The 23,853-nt window shown below is 41.7% G+C and overlaps 2 protein-coding genes and 1 pseudogene across 6 annotated transcripts in view; 1 reads left to right on the top strand and 2 right to left on the bottom strand.

The window, feature by feature from the left end:
- pkma (pyruvate kinase M1/2a) overlaps positions 1–3,578 on the top strand; it is a 19,029-nt gene extending 15,451 nt beyond the window's left edge. For 4 of the 5 annotated variants that reach the window (XM_032529336.1, XM_032537052.1, XM_032499157.1 and 1 more), the window contains exons 9-11: positions 58–224; positions 1,923–2,104; positions 2,270–3,578. In XM_032529336.1, coding sequence (XP_032385227.1) covers positions 58–224; positions 1,923–2,104; positions 2,270–2,376 — 456 coding nt within the window. In that variant the 3' untranslated portion in view covers positions 2,377–3,578. Of the gene's footprint in view, positions 1–57; positions 225–637; positions 805–1,922; positions 2,105–2,269 lie in introns of all 5 variants that reach the window. The other variant, XM_032521617.1, reaches the window with a different exon arrangement.
- A 429-nt stretch (positions 3,579–4,007) lies between these two features.
- dhdh.2 (dihydrodiol dehydrogenase, tandem duplicate 2) lies at positions 4,008–8,610 on the bottom strand. The gene is made up of 7 exons (XM_032516891.1): positions 8,472–8,610; positions 7,728–7,839; positions 7,267–7,430; positions 5,571–5,823; positions 4,853–4,977; positions 4,443–4,593; positions 4,008–4,194 (listed from the first exon to the last, which is right to left on the bottom strand). Exons 1-7 carry the CDS (start codon positions 8,559–8,561, stop codon positions 4,085–4,087), a joined length of 1,005 nt encoding a protein of 334 aa, XP_032372782.1. The 5' UTR covers positions 8,562–8,610; the 3' UTR covers positions 4,008–4,084.
- A 2,117-nt stretch (positions 8,611–10,727) lies between these two features.
- Positions 10,728–14,227, bottom strand: LOC116692249 (trans-1,2-dihydrobenzene-1,2-diol dehydrogenase-like; annotated as a pseudogene).
- Positions 14,228–23,853: the final 9,626 nt, after the last annotated feature.

Genomic DNA, 23,853 nt, shown 5'->3' with positions numbered 1-23,853 from the left:
GGGGGGGGGGGGGGGGGAATGCCTTGTCTTGATGCATCTTGCCCTCAATTGTGCCAGATTGCTCGTGAAGCCGAGGCAGCCATGTTCCACCGGCAGGTGTTTGAGGACCTGCGTCGTTCCACGCCGCACTGCAAAGACCCCGCTGAGGCTATTGCAATCGGCGCTGTTGAGGCCTCTTTTAAGAGCTTAGCCTCTGGGTTGATTGTGCTCACTGGCTCTGGAAGGTAGGCCGTTTATCTGGTCCTAGCAGTTCAAGGAGGAAAATGTAATCGGTACGTTAGGAGTCTGAGAGAGGGAGAGTAGGGCCAGACAGGGAATGACTGACTGACTAAGTAACTGGGAGAGTGTGGCAAATGCCTTTAAGTAGACTGCTGGTTGATTTTGACCCATGTGGACAAATTTAAGCTCTTTTTCAAAGACCTGCAGTAAAAAGGCACAAATTTACACATTTACCAAAACGTTTGACTGATGTTAGTCCATCATTATACCAACAACTAACCTCATTCAACCAAGAATCTAGCAATGCATTTGCGCGTCACTCCCAGTGGTGTGAATGACTCGGTGTGCAGTAGTGGTAGTGTGGGGGACTAAGAGTAACCCCCACCCTTCCCCTCCCTCGTGGTTCCTCTGGGCTCAGATAGCACGAGAGGCCGAGGCGGCCACCTTCCACAGACGGCAGTTTGAGGAGCTGAGGAGACACTCCCAACTGACCAGAGACCCCTCTGAGGTCGTAGCTGTTGGTGCCGTTGAGTCAGCCTTCAAATGCTGTGCTAGTGCCATGATTGTTCTCACCAAGACTGGGAGGTAAGAAAGAGAAGGCAAAAGGTGAAGTGATCTGAGTCCAGAAGGTAAGGTGACGACAAAGCAGCTTCTGATTCTCCCTCCAACACCTAATTTGCTCTTGCAGATCCCCCTCTCCTTTTGATGGTGTGTGTGTGTGTGTGTGTGTGTGTGTGTGTTTGTGTGTGTCTGACTGAAGTGCGGTGTTACATAGGGTGGGTGGAGATAGCAACAGATTGCAAAAGTAGGAGTTGTCATTAGCCCAGTCCCAATGGCCATCCTTCACATACCTTATTTAACATCATATGAGATACTACATACTGTAGCTTCTTATAGTATATCAAATCAGAAAATGGTACACAGTGCTACTATATACAGTAACATACATGTAACCTTGTTCTCTCCAGCTGTTATCCCTGTTTTTAACATTATACCACTGTGGTATAAATTGTGGGTTGGGTAATTTCTTCAGCCCTGAGTCCTCAGTGGAGAGTGGTCATTTTGATTGGGCCACTGACATCAAGGCTCGCCACACCCAAGATACACCAGAAGTGTCACTTAATTTGGCTGATTGTGTGGGCATTAAGACTCTGCTCAGCTTCTCTAACTATCCTGTTAGTTTTGTTGCACCTTTTAGTTGTTGTTGTTGTTTGGATTTAAGTATATGAAATTGGTTGAGCTCAGTAAAATGGCCAGCATACAGGAGCTCTGCCAAAATTTAAACCAGCCCCGAAATATCTGAAAACACTTGCTGTATGTTGGGTGTGGGTTTTTAATCACACTTAAATCTTCCTCCAAGAATACAACTGTATTAAGTTAATTTACATGTACAGGGTGTTAAGTTTAATGGCTTATACAGTGCTAAAATTGTTCAACTTAAGGTTTTATAGAATATTTGTCTCAGAATTTTGCTATTAAATGTATATCATCGTAATCTATACTTGTCTAAGCCTCTTACTGACTTTTAAAACCAAGAGTAAACACATTTTTTTGCAACCTTAAAGTAAGCATGATTTATTATTTTAGCACTGCACTTGTCCCTAACAGTCAGATGTATTATGTCAAACTCTTTCAATCATTAGTTTAAAAGACATTTGAATGAGGTGAGGTAAATCTTACTACCTAGCTGTGTGTATGTGCAGGTCCGCCCACCTGATCTCCAGGTACAGGCCCCGTGCCCCCATCCTCGCTGTGACCCGTAACGCCCAGACGGCTCGCCAAGCCCACCTGTACCGCGGCATTTTCCCCGTCCTCTACACCAAGCCCGCCCACGACGTGTGGGCAGAGGACGTTGACATGCGCGTCAACTTTGCCATGGATATGGGTAAGAATCTATGTCACCTGTTGTAGTAGTTTGCACAACTATTTAACAGTGTAGAAGAACAAATGTTCAGTGTTTCCAAGAGAATACCTATTGGTGCGAAGCTAGGCCACTGTGCTAAACACAATGTGTAAATGCTTTGTTAAATATTTAATGTTTAATTACCAGGCAAGGCCCGAGGCTTCTTCAAAGTGGGAGACGCTGTCATCGTCTTGACCGGCTGGCGCCCAGGCTCCGGTTACACCAACACCATGCGCGTAGTTCTGGTTGCCTGAGCAGCCAAACAGGGCTGCTCTGCTTTCTCCCTCCACCTTCATCTATCTTTTATAGCTCTCCACCCCACACTCCACTGCAGGTCACAGCCCTTCTCATCCAACACCTGGGCTCACAGACTCAATCTCTAACCAATTGATAATTTAGACTATAATGCAAAAAAAATTAGAAAATAGAGTATAGTGTGTATATATAGTCTTCATGGCCAAGGAGCTGTTTTTTGGGTGGGAGTAAAGGCTACAATTCCACATTATGTCTCAATTTGTCATTGATTTTCTCAATAAAACCAGTCTACAATGCCTCAGATTAATACACCCTGACCAAAAACTGCTGTATTTATTCACGCAAACACTTGTATTACTAAAGGGGAACCAGTCAGAGAGTGAATGCATCCTGGTCTGTGTGCACGTGCATACTGGCTCTTGTTTAGGTGGAGTTGGTGTCAGGCTGATCTTACCAGAGCACCTTGAGTACTGTACCAGTTTACTAATCACACTCCTCTGCCGATGTAACAAACAAACGTGTGGCATCCTAAATGTAAGGGCTCCTACCACAGAGCAGCCTTGGCTCCAACCTTCCACCCAAACAGATCCTTCTGTAGTGGTGTCTGTACGATGTGTCTGTTCCCTATGCCAGCTATCACTGTATTTTAAGTGTATCTGTAAGTGTTGCACTCCTCCAAACAATGTTACATTCAATATTATGCTTGACTTTTGTGAATGGTAAAGTTTTTTTTGTTTTGGGACATCCACTACTACTTATATTTTGTCTGACAATAGAGAAATGTTAGTTTTGGATGTCCACCTCAGTGGTGTTTGAGCTAGTTATTGTATTTATTTCATTAGATGCATCATAATGCCTTTACCTTTTTTATTTGCATTTGGATCATTTCTAAGTTGGCATTCATGTATGGTTCACTAAAGTTGACTATTATTGAGCACTTTTAAGGGGTTATTTTCAAAGGGGACCTGGTGAAGGGTTGACACCCTCTCCCTCTCAACCACAGTGGGTTAAGCGGTAGAACCCCCCTCTGCTTGTCCTTCCCTTTTTATGTTGGTGACCCGCTGTAGCTGTCTTCATGTCTCTTAACATGCTTCTGATTGTAATACTAGAGTGTAAGAACTAACTAAATGTAAAAATGTTATGTTTAGCTGTCCTAAAAGACTGGATTTCCATCAATTAAAGAGATGAACACCTACCTTAACTCTGTCTTCCAAATGTTTTGTTTGACAATGAATATTTGTGAGTTTAAATTTCAGGTGGTACATTGTATTTATATGAATGATTCAGGTGAAAAACTCTGGACAGCCTAAAACAAATCCTAGTCAGCCAAATAAGAAAATGGTAAAGATTTGCTTTATTCCTCCTCACAAAAGCGTATTGTGTTCCTCACTGGTAAGTGAATTAATGTTAAGTCCATTTAAAGCACTCATTCATGTCATGGCTGGGTTAGCTCAGTTGGTAGAACAGGCGCACATACATGGAGGTATACTCCTCGACGCAGCCAACCTGCCGCCCTTTGATGTCATTCACATCTTAATCTGCCCTGTCATTCACATCTTAATCTGTCCTGTGAAACTAAAGGCCTAAGAATGCCCAAAAAATCATCTTTAAAAAAACACGTAAAGTCCAGTTAAAACCTAGAGAACCATTTATTTTCCATTACAAACTTGTATTTATCTAGGGGAAATGATCCACCTTCATGTTCATTTACTGGCAGTCCTGGCTGTACACCACCCCCACCTGCCTGCGAATCTCATCCTCCAACTCAGCCAGCAGAAGAGAGTCCGCATGGGAGATAACTGCACTCTCTTTCAGCCCTACGTGGGAAAGATCACACTGTCAGAACAGGCACCGTGTACTGTTCAGTCTGCACGTTTGACCTTAGTAAATGGCCATCAAGATTTCAGTGTTTCTGATGCCACCTTGTGTTGAATGTGTATTTGTGAAAATTCAAAAAACACTAATTAGTCATTACCTACCGATTATTGCTTGTTATTTTGTTAATATGTAAATCCATTCTTGTAGTGATATAGTTACACACTAAAAATATTATAAATGTCTGTACCTTTAAGTAAACACTGTCGAACCTCCTCTGCTTCGTAACGCATCCCTGTACTGTTGAGGAAGTTGAGAGGCAAATAGGGTTCTGGCACTGGGTACTCAGTCACCTTCCCATTCACCACTAATGATGTGGGGCACCACATATGGGCAGGGATCTAAAAAAACAAAACAACGGTAGACTTATGATTACGATAGAGGATAGTGTGTGCAGTGAAAATACTTCTTTCTTTGTGTTACACCAACACCCATTTAACTATACAATTTCCCTCCGACATTGCTTAACACTTGACCTTGGTTCACTTACTAACCTTTCCTTTTATATTCAACAAGCAAATGTACATAGTGCAAACTGGTCCTGCATTTCAGGCTATGGGAAATCGTATTTGATGAAGCAGCCCGGCTGTGATGACCTACCCTGATGGTGCCCTTTGTACCACAAATAATGGCATCATTGGGCAGCTGTACACGCGAAGAGGAAGTAAACACTGCCATCCTGTTGTTGGAGAACTTTAGAGTGACAACTACAGTCTCATCCACCCCTGCAATAACATACAGAAATGTGATTTACATTTGATGAAGTGATAATAAAACAAAATGTAAAGTGAGTGACATACTTTTGAAAAAAAAAAAGGTGGATCATAATGTCTTCCATGTGTCTTCTGCAAACAAAATGTTGTCAGTTGATTCCACTGTGCTTTATATTGAAAAAGAATGCCATTTAGAACAAGATAAGAATGCAGGGCGTGATTAGGTGTCCGGATATCAAACCTTAATGTTTATTGTGCCAGTTGACACATAAGAGGTGAAGTCTTATCAGACACGAACACTTTGTTAAAAATTCTCAATTCCCAGACAAGAGGATAATAAAAACTCTTATCACATGAGAAGCTGCACGCGAATGTATACGACTGAGGTCAATGGGTAACTATCCTGGAACTGTCAACCTGTGTTACGCGTAAAGAGAAAGCAGAAGAGAGGGGGATTACCTGGCAATTACAACATGCTTCTTAATGTACTTTAGTACTTTTTTTCGGTAAATCAATCATCTATTTTTGCAACACATCCCCACATGTTCATGAAGTGAGCTTCAGAAATCAAATCTGTGCAACACTATTGTTCTCTTTGTCATTACCTGTTTCCTGGCAGGTCCCCATGGCCTGGATGCACTCTGGCTTCTCTCCATTATACACCATGCATGTGAACTGCAGGCAGTAGATGCCAATATCTAGCATTGTGCCCCCGCCAAGCTCCTTCTGTGTCGTTCTTGGCAAGTGCATCAACGGCACCCCAAAGTCCGATCTCACCATCTTCACCTCTCCCACCTCCCCCTGGGCCAGCAGGCGTCTGATCTCCACTGAGGCTGGAAAGAATCGGGTCCAGACAGCCTAGAGCAAGGGGCAGGAGGCATTTCATACCGTTACATGTGCTTGGTGTTTTTTTTTCAAGGTGTTAACTCACACTACAGCTCAAACATTACAACTTCACTTCATTTTCAAGGTCTTGTAACTATGCCTTTTTATGTTATTTTATTTATTTACGCATGTAAATAATTTTAAAAGATACAATATATAATTTGCAAGGGAAATGTGAAGAATGTCCTTAGAAAAAAAGGACTTGAAAGGTGGCATTCTCCAGGCAGCATATTACAGGAAATAATCACGTCAATGTAATCTTTACACAATTAGCATGCATTTATGAATATTTTTTACACACATCAAGAAAACTGAATTTACGCAACCGGTAGGAATCGGACCGGATTAGAACGCAAATTTCAGTTCCACTTAATGTGTTGACCGAAACTTTTTCCCTCTGTCGCTCCAAAACAGACGTAAAAATATCACACTTTCTTTGTAGTCTACCGTTATTTCCCCGGGTTCACCTAAACAGACGTAGAAGCATATTAACCATTCACTGCACGTGATCACCAGTAAACATATTTCACTTGCTTGGCTAGTCTATCAGAACAGAAAAAGCAGTTTGGCCAAATGCACTTTTCCTGAATTCAGGAAAAGTGTATTTGGCCGAACTGCTTCTTCTGGTAAAAAGTGTAACCTCACCCCCATAACCATCAGAAAAACAAGCACATAAAGTAAAAAAATGGCTCATTGACAATCAGAGCTGTCAACATTTCTTGTTGTCTACCTGCTCTTGCTGCCCCCTGTTGGCTTCTTGCTTTGTGTGTGTGTGTGTACATGTGTTCATGTCTTTGTCTGATGCTTGTCTGATTGTTGGTCAGCTATGTTTCCAGTGTATATTTAACTTAACTGTTGTTATAATTAACTTTAACTGTAGTACTTTTACCCAATGTATAATATATTGTAATTGTTATGGTGTTATGTGTACTTAAGGTGACTTGTTACGATCTGTCCAGGGACGGCAGATGAAAAATAGCCTTTTGGCTAACTCTGGCATATTGAGAGAAATGTCCATTAATATGCACCGCCCCTGTATTAAATAAACAAATAAATCGTTTGCTAGCTACTTTTTTTTAGCATACGTATTATATATTTAAGTACTTTAAAACATAAATATATTGTTAAATTTAATCTTCAATTAAAACAAAAAAACTCTATAAAAATCTTTGATGTCAGTTTTCCAAGAATCGGTTTAGGAATCGGTATCATTGTGAAAGTACCGGTTTGGAATCGGAATCTTAAAAATCCAACCGATACCCAAGGCTGCAATCATTCTGCAGACACTTTCTGTAACAAGCTAAGAATAAAGTAAACTTTTAACCAAGTGATTTTCCAGGGAACAAATGGAGAAGAAGAAATAAAAGCTATGAAGAGGACATTCTTTTTTTACTTTTTGGTCTGCTCCATCCCTACCTCCATGAGGAAGACGTCGTTCCTCTTGGCAGAGGCCAGGATCTCCTTCACCTCCTTGGTGTTCATGGCCAGCGGCTTCTCACACAGCACATTCTTCTTGGCGTTCGTAAAGAGCAGACAAGTGACCAGATGGTAAGGGTGGATAACTCCAACATACACCACATCTGCATTCACATAAACACACAAACCAGAGAGCATGCTGTAGGAAGAGAGATTACTCTGTCAGTCAAACTTCATGTAACAGTATAATAGCAAAAGGTATTCAGCTGTGGTTCAAACTATACTGGAAATGAGTGGAGATTCAACATATGGTTGAAGTTGGCTGTATTGTAAAGTTTTAGCTCACTCTGACGTGTCTTGAAACAGCAAATTGCTCAGATCTGGTGCTGAAAGACATTCAAATAATAAATGCAAAGAGACATCTGTCAGTCTAATTTGACCCAGGTCTGACAGAAACAAACCTATGTCTGGATCCTTGGCCAGCTCATCATAGCTGCCGTATGCGCGGGAGATGCTGTGCTTTTTAGCAAACCCCTGTGCATCGTCTAATGTGCGAGCTGCCACAGCCACCACCTGTGAATACAGTAGCAGCATAGAATTTATTACACACAGTGCTTCTGTTCCAACTTAATGAAAGGCCCAAAGTTACAATCTAACTTGTTGCAGGAATATGGAGTAAGTATTGTCATATTACATTTTTATTTTTATTCATTACCCAAATACTTAATTGAATGCTAGAATTGGGCTTTCCCCAGTGTTTGGTGAATGTAAATTTACCAGAATTGCAAAATAAATTCATTAAAACGTTCTTACGGTTTCTCTCATAAAATTCATCCTAACGTCTCAATGTATGAAACCTACCGTAATACGTATATATAGAGGGCAAAGAAAATGTAGACGCCCATTTGGTGGGGAGTTTACGGTAAAGAAAAAAACAGCGTGCCAAAGTGTTCGAAATGCTGCAAACTGCTTGACTGTCCATGATATAAACTCACTTATGCTCAGTGTCTGTGGCATTTAACCCGTTAAGGCGGCAGGTTGAATAAAACATTACAACAGAACCTGATTGTAACAGTGTGAACTTCAGCTCGTCAGAAACAACAGATACAGGCTGCACGGAGCGAGAAGCCTCGCCGAGTTCTAAAGAGACGTCTTACATTTGAAACCCGAGATGTTTTTGTGTGTACGCATACTCATACAGATACCTGATGGTCTTCAGGAGGAAGACTTTTCAGGGCCACAGTGAAGTCATGACTGATCCTTCCAGCGCTACAGATTCCCCACCTGGTTGCCATATTGGACAGGAAACGGACGGAGATTGAGTGCAGTTGCTGTAGCAGTCCGCTGCCAGAAGGTGGAGACACAGTATTATTTTTTAAGTGTGTGACGTTGCACAAAAGTAACATAATGTTGATTTGAACAAAAACGACGTCCAGATAGTGCTCATAACAGCAGAAGAGGCAAACTACTTTTTAATGCTGTTGTCTCTTCTTTCTTCCCTGCCTGTACTCAGATGGTCACTTTTCTGTATTTTTTTTTATTTTTTTTTATTTTTTTATTTTTATTTTTTTACATGAAAAATACTTGTTTTTATTTGTTTTTAAGCTAACAGTTTAGCTTGAATTTGATTGTGTGATTCGGTGGAGAAATAAAGGTAATTTCCTACCTGTTAATGTTGGAGCTAAATCCTGCTCCGGTCTCAGGGTTCAGTCAGTTAGTAGTCAGAATCTCAGATGTTGATGTGTGAATCCTTTTTATTACATAGGATATCCTGAGACAAAGTTACCTGGATCAAGCTATCACAGCTCTCCCCTTCCTTTGTCTGGCTCTTCTTGCACCTGGTCTCATTCACTAAAGGGTGGGGTCTCTAGGTCACAGTGGTGTGATGTGTTCGTGTGCTTATTTCGTTATCTTTTCAGTTGGAATATTACTGAAGGTTTATGACCCTCAGTTCAGGACTTGCAGAGCAAAAGATCAGTGGGCTGTAAAAGTGGGACTGAAACCAGATTCAGGAAGCGTCCCTAACAATTAATTCTGCTTCCGACACATTTAGGTGAGGCTGGATTATAACGGAATGTACCAGAACATTCCATGCTATAGAACAGAGCATTGCAAAACAACTTAATGCATGACCAACACATCTTCATTTATGCTGAAACAATTCTTCTGCCCTTCAGCTCAAATGTATAATGCACATCACACACAATGTTTAAGCACATATAACATTTTAAATTTCAACATTAACCAACAGCTGGTTGCATTTTCAAGTTATGTTTGTGGCCCAACAAATGCATTTCCTGGTCCGCTAAGAAACTAACGTTAACGCTATCTGTGGCAGTAAACTTTAGCCTGGTCTAGCTAGCGGAAACGTTCACCTTAGGCATGTAATGTGTAGGGAATCTTGTTGTGGAGCTAAAACAAAGGGACACACTACAATGCTCATTTACAACAACATAGTTACCCCAAGCTACCAAGAATAAGGTTGTACCAGTAGTGGCGGTTACCATTAGAACAGGGGACTTGGGGATGTTGTCACTTCTAGGGCTAATGTTAGCTAGCATATCAGCTCCAGAATTGAGGGCAACTTCATATCCACCACCCCGTGGTAAATCGGTGCTTTCACCGCCTGCTCGGTGTTATTATAGTTGTTCAAGTTTTCACTTGATTTTTTACTATAAATGTCTTGCCAATGTCCAACAAATTGAGTTGAGTCAAAGAGCCTTTATATTCATAGACAGGAAAATTAAGTTCATACAACGACAGCTCTGGTTAACCAGAACTCGTATTATTGTTATTTCAATTTTTTATCTATTTCAATTTTCAAGTCTACTGTTTACTGTTCATCTTTTACATTACTCTACCCACCCTCTTTTTTATGGTAAGAGCTGACGTGTACAAGGACATTTTTTCAGGCCTGCTATTTATCATTTTATTGCTAGAGGCTGAATAGTCCATTTATTTAACCTCTATTAAATGAGGAAATGTAATAGGTTAAAGTTGTGGCGCAGAAACAGCACAACATGTATAGAAAGGAATATGCATGTTATTGTTTATCATTTCCTAATAATTGTTTTTTTCTGTTCCAAAATAAAAATCTGCAGTATTCCTTAAGCAAGAAAACAGGAGGCAACAAAATGTGACTGCATGGAAATGTGCCATTTCCCATTCATAGACTACATCATGTATCAATGAGACACCCTCCAGTTTGTTGAAGTCCTGTGAGCCCAAAAGGTTGGAGAACAAGTACGAAATGAGCCATGCTCTTTGCTGACTCATTAAAGCCTTGATCTGTCCTAACCTTGAATAGCAGAGTGCAACCTATTTTTGTATGGAGAACAGAGAGTCTATTGGTAATGGTTGCAGGGGTCAGACATGACAGAACACTTTGATTCAAATCATGTGCCACTCGAAGTCTCTTCTTCTCTTCTACGGATGATATTGGAAATGAAACAAGGATTTCCCAATTGGTCCTTTATTGGATTCATCAATCACACATCCCACAGTGACAGCTGGGTTTTCCTTCAAAGGACTAGGACTGATTACAGGACATGGTTGCCTTGTGTGTTTACATTGCGATGTATCTGGTTTAAGACAGTTTTAAACTGTCAGTGTTTGCTGAGTACTGTATCATAAGGACCTACAAGGTGTTACATGCACAGTTTAAAATATAACATGCAAAAAAAAGAAGAAAAAAGAAACAAAGAGTAATGAATGTACCCAAGATTTACATGTCCTAATAATATGCTGATTGTATCTTTAATTCAGTGGCAGCTCACTATGTTATCCGAGTCACAGTTGTCTCAGTGACACTGTGTCTGCTTGGGCTTTCTCACACACTGCCATGAGTGATCTGCTTATACCAAAGATCCAAAGCCTGCCCCGAGCACTTCCCTCTGTTCCATTTGAGTAGGTTTTGGTCAGGTGAAACAGCCCATCTTTGGAGTGATGTCCCTGTCTGTCCTAGTTGAAGGCAACTCCCACCTGTTTCCTGATTTCATCCATGATCTCTGTCAGTAAGACAGAGTCTGCCAGAGGCATCCGTGGGCTCTCCTCAAATCCTGCAGATGAAGAGGAGTTTAACATAATAATCAGACTGACTGAGAAACATGTCTGTTTATAACCACAGTTAAATCATGAGGATAATTACAATGAAGCATACATTATGTCAAAGCAGGGATGTAAAGTCATAAAGGAGGCAAAAACCAATAGGAGTGTACTACTGTATAAGCTAGAGGACATTCCAAGGACAGATAGCCGCATTGATTCTGAGTCAATCTGATTAGTGCATTCATAGAAATTCTCATGAGAAGCTCCAGCAAGGCGATTGTTTCACTGAATTGCAGCGGCTTTCTTTCAAACTCACCTTACCTTTGAAACGGTGGTTTTGGCAATTCAACCTCTTTGAAAACAAATACACATCTTTCCTTTTATCATCACTTACCTTTAATCAGGCACTGCCTCCCTTCCTTTGCCTCATAGCGAAGCCCGGTGCTGTTGGTGAAATTCAGAGGGAGGCAGGGAATGGGCAGCGGGTGCCCCTATCTCTTTGTCGTTGACCACGAGCGTGGTAGGGCAGTGCATGGGGCCAAGGACCTGGAGAGCAAAGAGGAAATGCATTTTTGGATGATCCAATCACTCAACTCATAAATCATCAAATGCAGTGGATCCTTGTCTGAATACTTCAGTTTAATTAAATGTGAAAGTAATTTCCAGTTAACTCAGTTTTTTTGCACGTCTCAATCATTTCTTAATTAAGTAAAATGTTCCTGTGCATAGCATACTTTAATGGAGCCCTTGGTGCCGCTGATGACAGCATCGTTCGGAAGTCGAGCAGCAATTGGAAAAGCGCAAAAGGCCATTCTGTTCCATTTAGTTCAGTTCACCTCATTTCAATACACTGCTCACCAGCACACTTTCAACAGGTCAAATTCTATTCAACTTTACTGGCATGACCTGATAATAAATAGGTCACAAAAAACGTTTTTTCCTTTATAGTTATTAAATAGTCAAATATAAAAGGTAAGTAAAGGATAAGAAAATGTGTATTATGTATAGGATAGTGTTATGTGATGGTCTTACATTAAAGAATATCTGGCTGTGAGACATGCAGTTACATATTCCCCTGTCAGGTTTACTGAATTACTGTATTCTCCGGGGAGGATTTGGATTAGTCTGACATTTTAAAGATAAGTCTGGGATTGTCTGTGTGAAGGATTCTTCCCCGAGGTGTTTACATGTTGGACAGTTGTTTAAAAATTGTGATTTTATGGCTAAGTTTCTTCAACATCCCACTTGGGATTCTTATTTTCCTGCCGTTTCTTTATGGTTTCAATAGCCAGTGATCACTGATTCATGGTGTAGGCAGTACACTCCGATATCCAGCAGTGTGCCACCACCCAGCTCCTTCTACACCGAGCAGGGAATGTGGAGCTGAGGTGAGCCGAAGTAGGCCGGGGAAACAGCGGGACCAGATGGCCTGGAGTGACTGAGGAGACAACATAGCACCACTGCACTAGTAAACAGCTTATACTGGAGTTTCATCTGAGCAGCAGTTTATCACCACAGCTTTCCACTTCTCCCACCTCCTGTAAGTTCTGTGTCAGATGTGCTGGTCAAATATGACATGCTGTATTCCTGCACCTTGAGTCATAAATATTCCCATTTTGTTTACCACTTTATTCTCTTGTTCTCAAAATATCTGCGCTCCTGCGATAATACAGCTGTTAACCTAAATTTTAAGGTGAATTTTAACAAACTGTTCGTAGACCAAAATGCCACTTGCTGCAATACTGTTTGTGACTGGTTAAAGCAATAGATAGACAATGTGCGAAATGTGCTTATTTGCTTTCTAACAGAGAGTTAGATGAGAAGAGTGATAGCAGGCTAAGACATGGCTACCGTATCTATATTCTCATCTAATTCTTGGCGGGAAAGCAAATAACGCTAAGCCTACCTACCTATATGTCAAACAACTAATTTAGGAGCAACATAAACAAAATATTTGTCTGCATTTGATACATGTGCATTTCACAAGATGTTAAAGGGAAGGATGTCTGTGTGTTACCTTCCAGTTTTTCCATGTCTTAACACACCTTCATTTTTTTGTCACGTTGCTACCAAACCTGCGCCTGGAATGACCCCTACTGCCAACAAGTAGCCCCTTGGCAAAGGTCTACATGAATGACTGTATCCCTACAACCTTACCTCCATCAGGAAGACATTGTTTTTTTTTGGCTGTTGCGACGAGGTCTTTCACCTGTCTGGAGTTCATAGCGAACGGTTTCTCCCACAACACATTCTTCCCGGCCTTGAGGAACAGCAGACCAACACACCAGTGCTCTGTGTGAAGCACTCTCAGTCTGCAAGGGCAAGGATGTTCCAGGCTCAGCTTCAAACAGAAACATGCTATTATTTCTGCCTGTGCTGCCAGGGCGCTCACAGCTCTTAACCCACCAACGTCTGGGTCATTGGCCAGCTCCTCGTAGCTGCTGTGAGCCTTGGGGAATACCTGAATACTGTGCATCTTGGCAAACTCTTTGGCACACTCCAAACTCCTCAATGCAATGACTTCTATCTGTGTGAAAGAGAGTAAACACACACACACACACACACACACACACACACATTCATCACAGTGTTGCTGTGGCAGCAGCTCTGTTCAGTGCAAGAGACACCTGTGTAGACCCTGTGTAGCAATAAAGACATAGTGAGTTTGTTTGGATAGACTACCTGGTGATCTTCATGGCCCCGCTGAAGTCATGGCTGATCTTCCCTGCACCACAAAGTCCCCATCGGGTTGCCATGTTAAATTGGATGGTAAGTGACAAATGAGCGGGATGGTGTTTTAGTAAGTAGCGTATCTGAGCTGCTGGCGAGTTGTAACCTTGGGAAAGGTTGCACTTTCAGGGGAAGCAGCGTACTTAACTGTCATGCCTTAAAGCCAGCGCCACTTCAGCGAGAAGGCTCCTGAATTTATATGCTGGGGAGGCAGGATGTGTCACCTTCCTTCTGCCAAACATACACATACACACACACACACACACACACACACACACACACACACACACACACACACACACACATGCACACAGCTGTGTTGTTGCTGATACAGGCCTTTCAATCTGGGCTGAAGTGGTTTGCACCAGTTGTCTCTAACAATCTGTAACAGGACTAGGACTCTGTGGTGCTCTTATCATTAAAACGCTGAAGGGGGAAAAAGTGCTCACCTTGCCCACAGATCAGCACTCTTCACAGTATTACGGGTCAAGTATTGGAACGAGGAACTGCTTTGTTTCCCACTGAGAGAGGCACTGATTAGCCTGTGATGGTCTGATAGCTGCACAGAAGCCAATGATTAAACCAGTCTCGTGGGGGTTGTTGGGATAAGTAGATATTCTGGGTTCACAGAATGCTCATGGTGCCCATAGCAGGGCAATTTAACTGGCCAGTAAACTGAGGCAGGATGACTATGGAAAAGCATCAGCTCAGTTGCCCTTGAGCTAAATATTATCCGTTTAGACAGACAAGCGGTTGTGTTAACTTCCTGCCACATGCTGCCAGTAGAGGACGCTGTGTTGTCAGCCGAGTTTACGTTTCCTCTTAGGCTCTGAGGGTTTGACATGGCTCATTGTAAGGAATTATATAAACTAAGGTTTGCAAAATCAGGTTAACTAAGGAGAAGACAGATGCACTTTGGAAATTATCTGCCAGAGCTCATACAAAATGTGGTTGTTGTAAAGAAAAAAAAGATTTTCACTTCAGAATAGTTGCATATTTTGTTAATTATTCACATAATTTTAAACATTTTTTTCTTCAGTTAAACTTACTGTAGGTACAGTATATACCCATTTAATGTTGCAATTAATATGACCTACATTCTTTTTATTATCTTGTCCAATAATTCCAGTCTTGATAATATGATTTTTTCCTTATTTCCTGCAGGTACTAGGTACTAAGGCGATACATGACATAGAGTCAGTGTCATCTACATTGTCATTATAAAAAAAAAGAATTTTGCCAATGACTCTCATTGCTGGCTGCTATCCTTTTGTATTTCACTTTCAAATTAATTCTGGGAGCTGTGTGCCGTTGTCATAACAACAAGGTGCCAGCTGGGCAATTTGTATGCAAATAGCATTGGGATGGGCCTGATATCCCTGCCTATACCACAGGACCTGGTTGTCGTGGGAATGCCCAATTCCTCTGTGAGTAATTTTTTGTTCACTCTAAGGAATAAGGACGGAGCAGCATTATTCTGGTAGGGCTATGTGGTGTCATCACCACAGGTGTCAAGAAAAGAGGTAGAAGTGTAAGGGAGAGGTGTAACCTCGCAGGGCGAGTGCAAATAGACTTTGAATTGGTGTGAAGCAATGAATTGGTTCTGTGCTTTCAAATTGATTGCCAGCAGATGGACACAGCACAGGCTCAGGTGGTCAGAGAAGGCTGTTCTGGACAGGGTCGCTGAGCCAGGGATGCCTACTTTGCAGCGGAGTCTGAAAACTCCAAATTTACACGAGGTGAACAAGCCCGTTAACCAATCGGTCCTCCAGTTTTCATGAAGAGTGGCTGCAGATTAGACGTCGCAGGGTGGAGTTTGGGGCCCTGGGTTGGAGGTCGATGGTAAAGACGGCTCCAGAAAGCCAACGATGACAAGCGGAGTCATTCAGAAACCTGGCATGTGGAAGGAAGCCACCGCCTTATTAATTCTGCACGGCCTGGATGATTGCCTTCCACTCCTATCACTTCTCACTGTCTTTATTTGATTAAGAATTCATGCATCATCTCTTGTCTGTGTCCCTGTTCCACCAGGACATGGAAGAATGGCATGCGATGGTTCACGTGACTGGTCAAAACAGTTTCCTAAGACGGGTAGATCATCTTGCAATGTGAATGTGGTTGATCACAGCAGACAGTTTTGTTTCACACACTGTCACATAATTTCAAATTGCTGTCGAAAACAAGCTACCCACCACCCACAAAATCTGTTAATAATCTTTTTCAATAAACTTGCCTGTAATTTGATGTTGCTGAACTCTTTTGAATTTGACGTAATTATTGAAGATCGTAAAAGCTACATTGTGGCTCTGTAAGCCCAGTTACAATGTTACAGCTCGGTGTTTCATCAGCAACTTTAAGTTAATAGGAAATAGAAAGGACCAGAGTGAGGCACCCTGATCTGATTGATGCGGATATGCGGAGGATTCCCCTCCTCCTCCAGCTGTCAGTGTGAGTGAGAGCCATCTTACTGCTTTGTATTTTTTTTTTTTTTGTGGGGGGGGGGAGAAACAGTATTGCGACAGTTATGGTAGCACCGTCCCTCCTTCATCTCTGTCTCAAGGTCACTGCAGAGGAAGTGTGACAGGCTAGACAAGCGCCAGGAGGTGCCAGCCATTTTGAGGGGAGGTTGGGAGCTTGATGAATCCAGGGAGGGAGAGGAAAGTGTGCAGTGAGGGGTAATAAGTCATTTTGCCAATGCTACAGCATGTTCTGATGTGTGGGCCGGGTTATTTTTTTTCTATTAGAAAAAGTGGGATGGAGGGAGACTGAGTGGAGCAGGCAGAAATGGGAGCCTTTGAGCAGGCCAGTATTGTGCTGGCCCTTTGAGAGTCCTATCTTTGTCTGCAGCATGCACACACTGGGAGGCTGAGCTGTGGAGCAGGCTGGACCAGAGCTGACTTAGCAGCCCTTCATCTGGATGTCAGTGCTGATAGCGAGGGAAGTAGGATGTATAGAGAGTACAGTTGAACATGGGGCTATTACATTGCTATTATATTGAGTAAGTGTTTTTTTTTCATTTTGACCCACTCTCCATGTGTTTCCATCCCATGGTTTTTGTCAGCCAAATCCACAATGGTGTGCCATGTTTGGTTGAAAACACAAAAAGACACATTAGGCAACATGTCAGCCGGCTGGTTATTATACGGTTGACAGTTTTATTCTAATCAGTATTGTACAAGTAAGTCCCTCATTGCCTGTTGAATCTAATTTTTGCACTGTTAATGGCACAGCACTGAATATCGCTTGTACCAACTGTACACACTGCTACTCATATGCCTGCGAGCAATGTGATATAATCCTCACATCTGCGAACCAACACACTCCAAGCACATTTAAAGGCTAGATTTAATTTGATGGAACACTAGCAATGTCTCGTTGTGGTGTAATCCTTCCCATAAACCAAGTAATATCAGTTATTATTACGCTGACCAAATGTGCAGGCAGAGGATAATTGGTTTACGAATGTGAGTTTTCACAATTACAAATGTGCTGAAATATGTCTCATCTTCTCTGTAATGTTTAAACCCTAATGGAGCTGAAAGAGATTTTTCCAACAACAACAAAGAAAGCCCTTTGAGAAAAGGCTTTCCACCAGTGGTGAATGTTTATTTTTGTTTGAGTTATACACAAGGTGTCTAGTTTATCATTGCTATAGTTCCACTGGAGTAAGTACTATCTGTCTCCATTAACTTTAGCTGGAATCTCAGACACATGGGACACACGCTGTCACTCTGTCTCGTTTTTCTTACTGTATATCTCTTACAAAAACACACACACAAAACCAAAAAGATGTGTCTCTATCACAGTCTCATCTAACACTGTAATGGCTGGTTGAGATTGTGTGAGTTGATATGGAGTCCATCACAGAGCCTCTGCTGAGGTGAGAGTGGTAGACAAGCCAGCAGACAAGACATGCCAGGGTTGCAGATACCAACCTCTACTGCCCAGTTGATAATGTCCATAATGAAGTGTAGGTCCATCACCTCCGTGGTGTTCTGCATGTCTTGAGGTGAAGCAGGATAAGGGGTATGACGTCGACATGTACAGATGTGATAATGAAACTGCTGTATGGTTGTCCAGGGACGTCAAAGTGTGGTGCTGCTGTTAGGGACAATCAGAGCACAGAAAACAAAGAGATAGTTAAGATGTTATATTTTCTGTAATTGCTTACAAGGAAGTAACAGAAAAAAAAGCAAAATGTCTTACCAAATCAGTTTTTAACAGCAACTCCCAGAAAACATAGCAGAGCACAATGGTTTTACTGTATATTTGTCACAAAACAAGAAGTCTATGCTCATTGGAAAACAGCCAAATGAATATCTTTCCAAAGAAATGAAAAAGGCTCAATCACCAATGACAAGCTTTTGCATGTCTCCATACAATTTCAAATATATAGCTTTTCCTTTACCAGTTATTCAGAGATACTGTCTTCTTCACCAGTGACAGGCTGTCATATATGTTTACTTAGCTGACAGACAGATTACCATAAGGTCCCAAACCTTGAGCCAGGAATGTACCTGTCATAGTGAGCAAAACCTTTACATGGGTCTCTGACTGCATCTCAATATCACAGCTCAAAGAACAGTGTGAGACAGATTTACACACTGGATACAGAAAAATGTACAAATGATAATTAATGAAACTCGAGGAATCGTAATTTCTTAACATTGCATACAGAGTAGCAACATCAGATAATAAATCATTTATAAACCTATACCTTATAACTTACAAACCATTTGTAAAGAGCTACAAAGAAGCTGAAAAATCCATGAGCCCATGGCTGGTGGAAGATTTTTCACAACCTGGCATCCCCTGTGTTAACCTAAAAAATGGCTTATTACTGACACATGGTAGCATTATCTAATGATTCATTAACCATTAACAAACCCTCTATTTGACAATTGATAAATTATGACTTGGTGAAAAGTTGTACCAACATACTATACATAAAAAGTAATGTTTAAAGTTAGTTTATTTACATTGATGATGAATATCTTCATTCTAATTTCTAACATAGGATCACAGTTTAAACCTTTTTTCCACACAAAAACATTTCCTAAGACCTCCCTGAAAAGTCTTCTTCTACCATGTGACAGGAAAACTGTTCACTGAGACCAGTGTAGCTGCTTCACCCACCTTTTGATTTCCCACTCCATCAGTGGTCTGTATCCCCCCTGATGGCTAGTCACACGGGCTCCTCTGCGGGGAGCCCAAAGCCATTAAGCAGCCAACACACTCTACTGAGTCTTCCTGTTTAATTGCCTGATAGGGCTTGTGATATTTTTATCAGCTGTCCTGTGGCGGATGGCTGGCGTGAGGGGACGTGTGTGTGTGTCTGTGTGTGTGTGTGTGTGTTTCATGTGTATGTCTTTAGTTGTCATGCTTCAGTACCCCTCTGACAAAAGAGCTGCCTGCTTGCGGTAGAAAACCCGGGGCTTCTGTGCACCTGCATATCAAACTGTGTGACCCAACCTCTCAGCCGTGACATAGCACAAAACATCCATGCCTAAATCCGGCTTTGGCTCATCATTGTGCTTCAGATAATGAACCATGTCTTCAGCAGTTTGTAGCTTTGGTAAATAGTATCACTGAGAAATATCTTCCCACATACAGTATACAGTTGTTACTCCACTGTGGCAATAGAAGGATGTCTGAGGTTTAAAGATGGTTCCGTAAAATACTGTGGATGGATTTATCAATTCAAGCTGCTATTAGTTTCAGAAAGGGTGCTTTTTCTTGCCAAGAAAACTATTAACATACTGTAGATACAGTAGAGTAGAAAGGTGGACCTCTTACACGTACACACATGCGCATACGCACACGCACACGCACACGCACACGCACTCACACAGGCAACACTAGCATTTCCCTACTGGCTGTTAGGTTTATTAACTGTCTGCTTGTCCACAGTCAGAGTGATTTAGGGCTTTGGAGGGAGGTGAAAGGGAGAAAGTGTCAGTTGGGGAACCAGAGAGAGAGACAGCATAGGATCCTTATTGGAGCTCCAGCCAACTAACTGCAGAAAACCAATTCTTTCATTTCTCCAGCTGAGTTTTTGGCAGGGGATTAGGAAGTGGATTTCACCTCTTTGAGTGCAAGATCTGTCTCATGTGGGAATTACTGAATTCGTTCAGCAACTCCCTCTGTGCGATTTAAGACATTTCACTGCGGTCACTCCACTCCCTGATTGGATACAGCCAGTTAGTCACACTATTTCACAAAGCAAGATCCGTTTCTCTCAAAATAGGGTAAATGTAAAACTCTGAACTGTAGAAAAAAATAAATAAAAGAATATGCATCGCATTTCATGGTCAGTCCGGATTTTTCTTTACCATATTTTATGATTTGAAAGCAATGTTGTCTCATTCAGAGCAGTTACCATTCTGTTGTCTGTCAAGCTTTCTTGCACAACACATCCTGTAACCTATGCAGTTTACAATGTTGAGATGAGCATTTTTTCTCACAAAACAATTATTGGTAGTTATTGAAACAATGGATTCCTAAATTTCATACTGAGGTAGATAAACTATCATGTTTTTTGGTGAACTGTTTCTTTAAGTTAACCATAAGTCTCAATGAGTTGGCTTAAAACCCTGTCTCCAGCTTTCTTTCTAATGTTTCTAGCTGACAAGTTTTAAACAAGAATCCTGTAAAAGGGGTCTTAAATCTGCACTTGATGGCTACATTATGATATAATGCTAAAAGATGCAGTCTAAAGCTGCATGTTGCGCACAAAAAGTCCAGCATCCTTTCCAGTTGATGATCTATAAAAAAATGTTTCCTAAAGAAAAAAAGAATTGTTATCTAGCAGTGGAGAGCCAGTTATTAGTGATGGCCAAATGAAGCTTTGTGAACCAGTGTCTTTATTTTCTGAGCCCACTAGATGGGGCTCTTGGTTTTAAAGAGAAAGGCTAAGGCATTGCAATTCAGTATGTTCTCAACCACTTGTTGAACAGAGAGCGCCATCTAGTGGGCTCAGAAAATAAAGACACTGGTTCACAAAGTTTCATTCGACCATCACTACCAGTTAGTCCTGGTATTATGAATATTATCAGTAAAGACATAATAGATAAGTTTAAAAAAAACCTAAAAGTATCTTTCTTAATAGAGCCAAATGCAAACCACTTCAACTTGCCCTGCCAAGTTACCATTGCTAAGCTATAATAATAGTAATAATAATAATAATAATAATTATTATTATTCATTACATTTATATAGCGCTTTATAGACACAGAAAGCGCTTTTTATGTAGCGCTTTATCACAGACACTCAAAGGAGGGGGAACTACTCTCTAACACCACCAATGTGAAGCACCCACCCAGGGGATGCACGGCAGCCTTATGACGCCAAATGCTCATCACACATCAGCTTGGTAGAGAGGGAGGGGAAGATATTTTTAGTGGTGGGGATAACCAAAGTACCCGGAAAAATCACTTGCTGTGATTGGAGAGTTACTGTTTGGCAGAGGGGTTTAGCAAACGGTCAATTGGGTAAACAGGAAACAGGAGACATGAGTCAAGAAAAACAACAAACACTTCTGACTCTAATAATCTAAATTTCTTTTTGACTGACACAAACAAATCATATTGAGTTTAACTGCCTCCTTCAATCCCAACGGCTGTGCCAGGATTAGGAAGGAAGCAGAGCTGGAGGTTCAAAAACACCGCCTCTTTCTTTCCCTATTTGTCTGTCTCTTCCTTACACTCCATCACTCACCCATCACCTTTACAGGTCATTCACACCCTCTCAAACCCTCCTCCTCCTTCCTACACTATCTCTGGGCTCTCTCCTTCACACACTCCTCCATCCCTCTCACTTCAGTAAGAGGCTTCTGTCTTACACACACTATCATGATCTTGCACATTCACCACTATACTGATACACATACACTATGATAATCCTTTTACATGTATGTATGAGAAGGTGTAGTAGTGTATGTGAGAGAGTATAGTAATGTATGTCACTTCCTCAATGGCTAAAGGGGCCATTTTGAGTTATTATTATTTGGTGAGCTTGCTGCTTTGAAAGTACAGACACCAACTCAGAGGAACAAGGAACATTTAAATCAAGAAGCAGACACTAAGGACAAAAACAACCTTGTTGGACAAAAAATGTCAGGGGTATTTCTACAATATACTACATCAACTAATTGCCTGTGTTTGGCCTTTGGCATGAATTTGGAACAAAAATCTGTATGCTTTGGAATCAGCAAGATGACACTGTACCGTCACAGACAGCAGTTACAAATTGGTTCCCTCAGCTATTATCAGACATATCTGATGAGGCTTCAAATCACTCCATATTCAGGGGAAAGGTATGTACGTGCATCTCAAACATGCAACCTTAGAATACAGCGCTGGCATGTCAGATGCTGCCTGCAACATCTTGATCCAATTAGCCAATTTATACTACATTTAATAAACTGTTAGGATCTCTTCATCACATGGTAAAAAATAAATTATCAAATTTTCTTTCAATTGGCATATAGATGGAAACCATAAACTGGTCAGGTGGAGAATGATGTAATATGGATGTGTTGATAGCTTCAGTAGGGCTATCATATACTTTCAGTGCCTAAATAACAATAGAGCATCAAGTTTTCGTGTGTTGTGTAGGTGTAGAGAATGTTAGCCTTTCCTTTGAGAATATGCTGTGATCATGGCATGGAGAACACCGGGGTTGCCCAGTACATGCTGGAAAGAAGAAGGTCAAATAGAGGTATCATTGATGAACGTAGTGTTCACAACCAAAGGATTGAGTGGTTATGGCCAGAGTGTTAAACAGAGTTGTCTCTTTCTATTACAGTGATCTCTTCTCCTCCATAGAAAAAGGGCATACTCGACTCTACAAATGAACTGCACTTATTTCATCTACACTACATCTACTTGCCAAGGTTTCAAAGGGCAACTACAGTATTCAGAAATCAGTGGAACAACCACAGATTGTCAACACAGGGATCACAAATGCCTCTTGAACTGTGGCTGAGAGGTGTTCTCAACAGTGCAGAGGCAATGCAGAACAGTTTAGTTGGGAGTGACTTTATTTTCAATGAAACTGTTAGGGTAGCACAGACGGACTCAAGGGCACGGCTCAATAATAATAAGATTTATTGGGAAAACAGGAATTAGGGAGTTGGAGTGGGAAGATAGATGCCAGGAACAGGGAAGCTGAGGACCGGAGGTTTGGGAGGGAAACTCGGGACGTGCGGATATCTGGAGACCAGGAGCCGAGCAGGAGACATGGGTGGTATTACGTGGGAGAACCGGGAGCATGAGCAGAGGAGGAGACACGGACACAAGGAGCGGAGAAGGAGGCTGATGGAAGCGGGGCGCTGTAGGAGGAGGACCGAGGTTTGAAGCCAGTTGACCGGAGGTAAGGAAGACAGGATGGAATTGCAGGGAAGAAAACAGAGAGGTGATTACATGGAACACGAGGAGTCGAAACTTGTAAGAATAAACGCTGCCGAGGTTAACCAGTGTGACTGGAGCAACGATCAGGTGAAGAGTGGATGAGGAGACGGGGTAGATATACTGTGGGAGATGGTTGATGGCAGGCAGGTGTGAGCAGCGGGAGCAGTTGATGACCGATGAAGAGCAGGTGTGCGTAGTCAGCTGGCTTCGGCAGGAGAGAGGGAGAAACCAAACAAAACAGGGAACAGGGCAGGACACAGAAAATATGGAAAAAACAGTAAACAAAAAAACCCCTCATGGCCAGCTGGACCCCAACCACAACAGTTATGAACAGAATTCTGGAAACTGGAGACCCACTAGCCAATGACATTACTATATATATATATATATATATATATAT

Source organism: Etheostoma spectabile, chromosome 1, assembly GCF_008692095.1.
Source record: "Etheostoma spectabile isolate EspeVRDwgs_2016 chromosome 1, UIUC_Espe_1.0, whole genome shotgun sequence".
Taxonomy (NCBI): Eukaryota; Metazoa; Chordata; class Actinopteri; order Perciformes; family Percidae; genus Etheostoma; species Etheostoma spectabile.
The sequence above is the reverse complement of the archived record's forward strand: the minus strand, read 5'-3'. Positions and strand labels throughout refer to the sequence as shown.

Excerpts from the sequence above, each read along its gene's own strand:
- dhdh.2 (XM_032516891.1), bottom strand. The coding sequence starts at position 8,561 with ATGGCAACCAGGTGGGGAATCTGTAGCGCTGGAAGGATCAGTCATGAC. Across the intron at positions 7,840-8,471 it reads TTCCTCCTGAAGACCATCAG|GTGGTGGCTGTGGCAGCTCG; the intron begins GTATCTGTATGA and ends CTGTATTCACAG. Across the intron at positions 4,978-5,570 it reads GGGGACCTGCCAGGAAACAG|GGGTGGATGAGACTGTAGTT; the intron begins GTAATGACAAAG and ends ATGTTATTGCAG.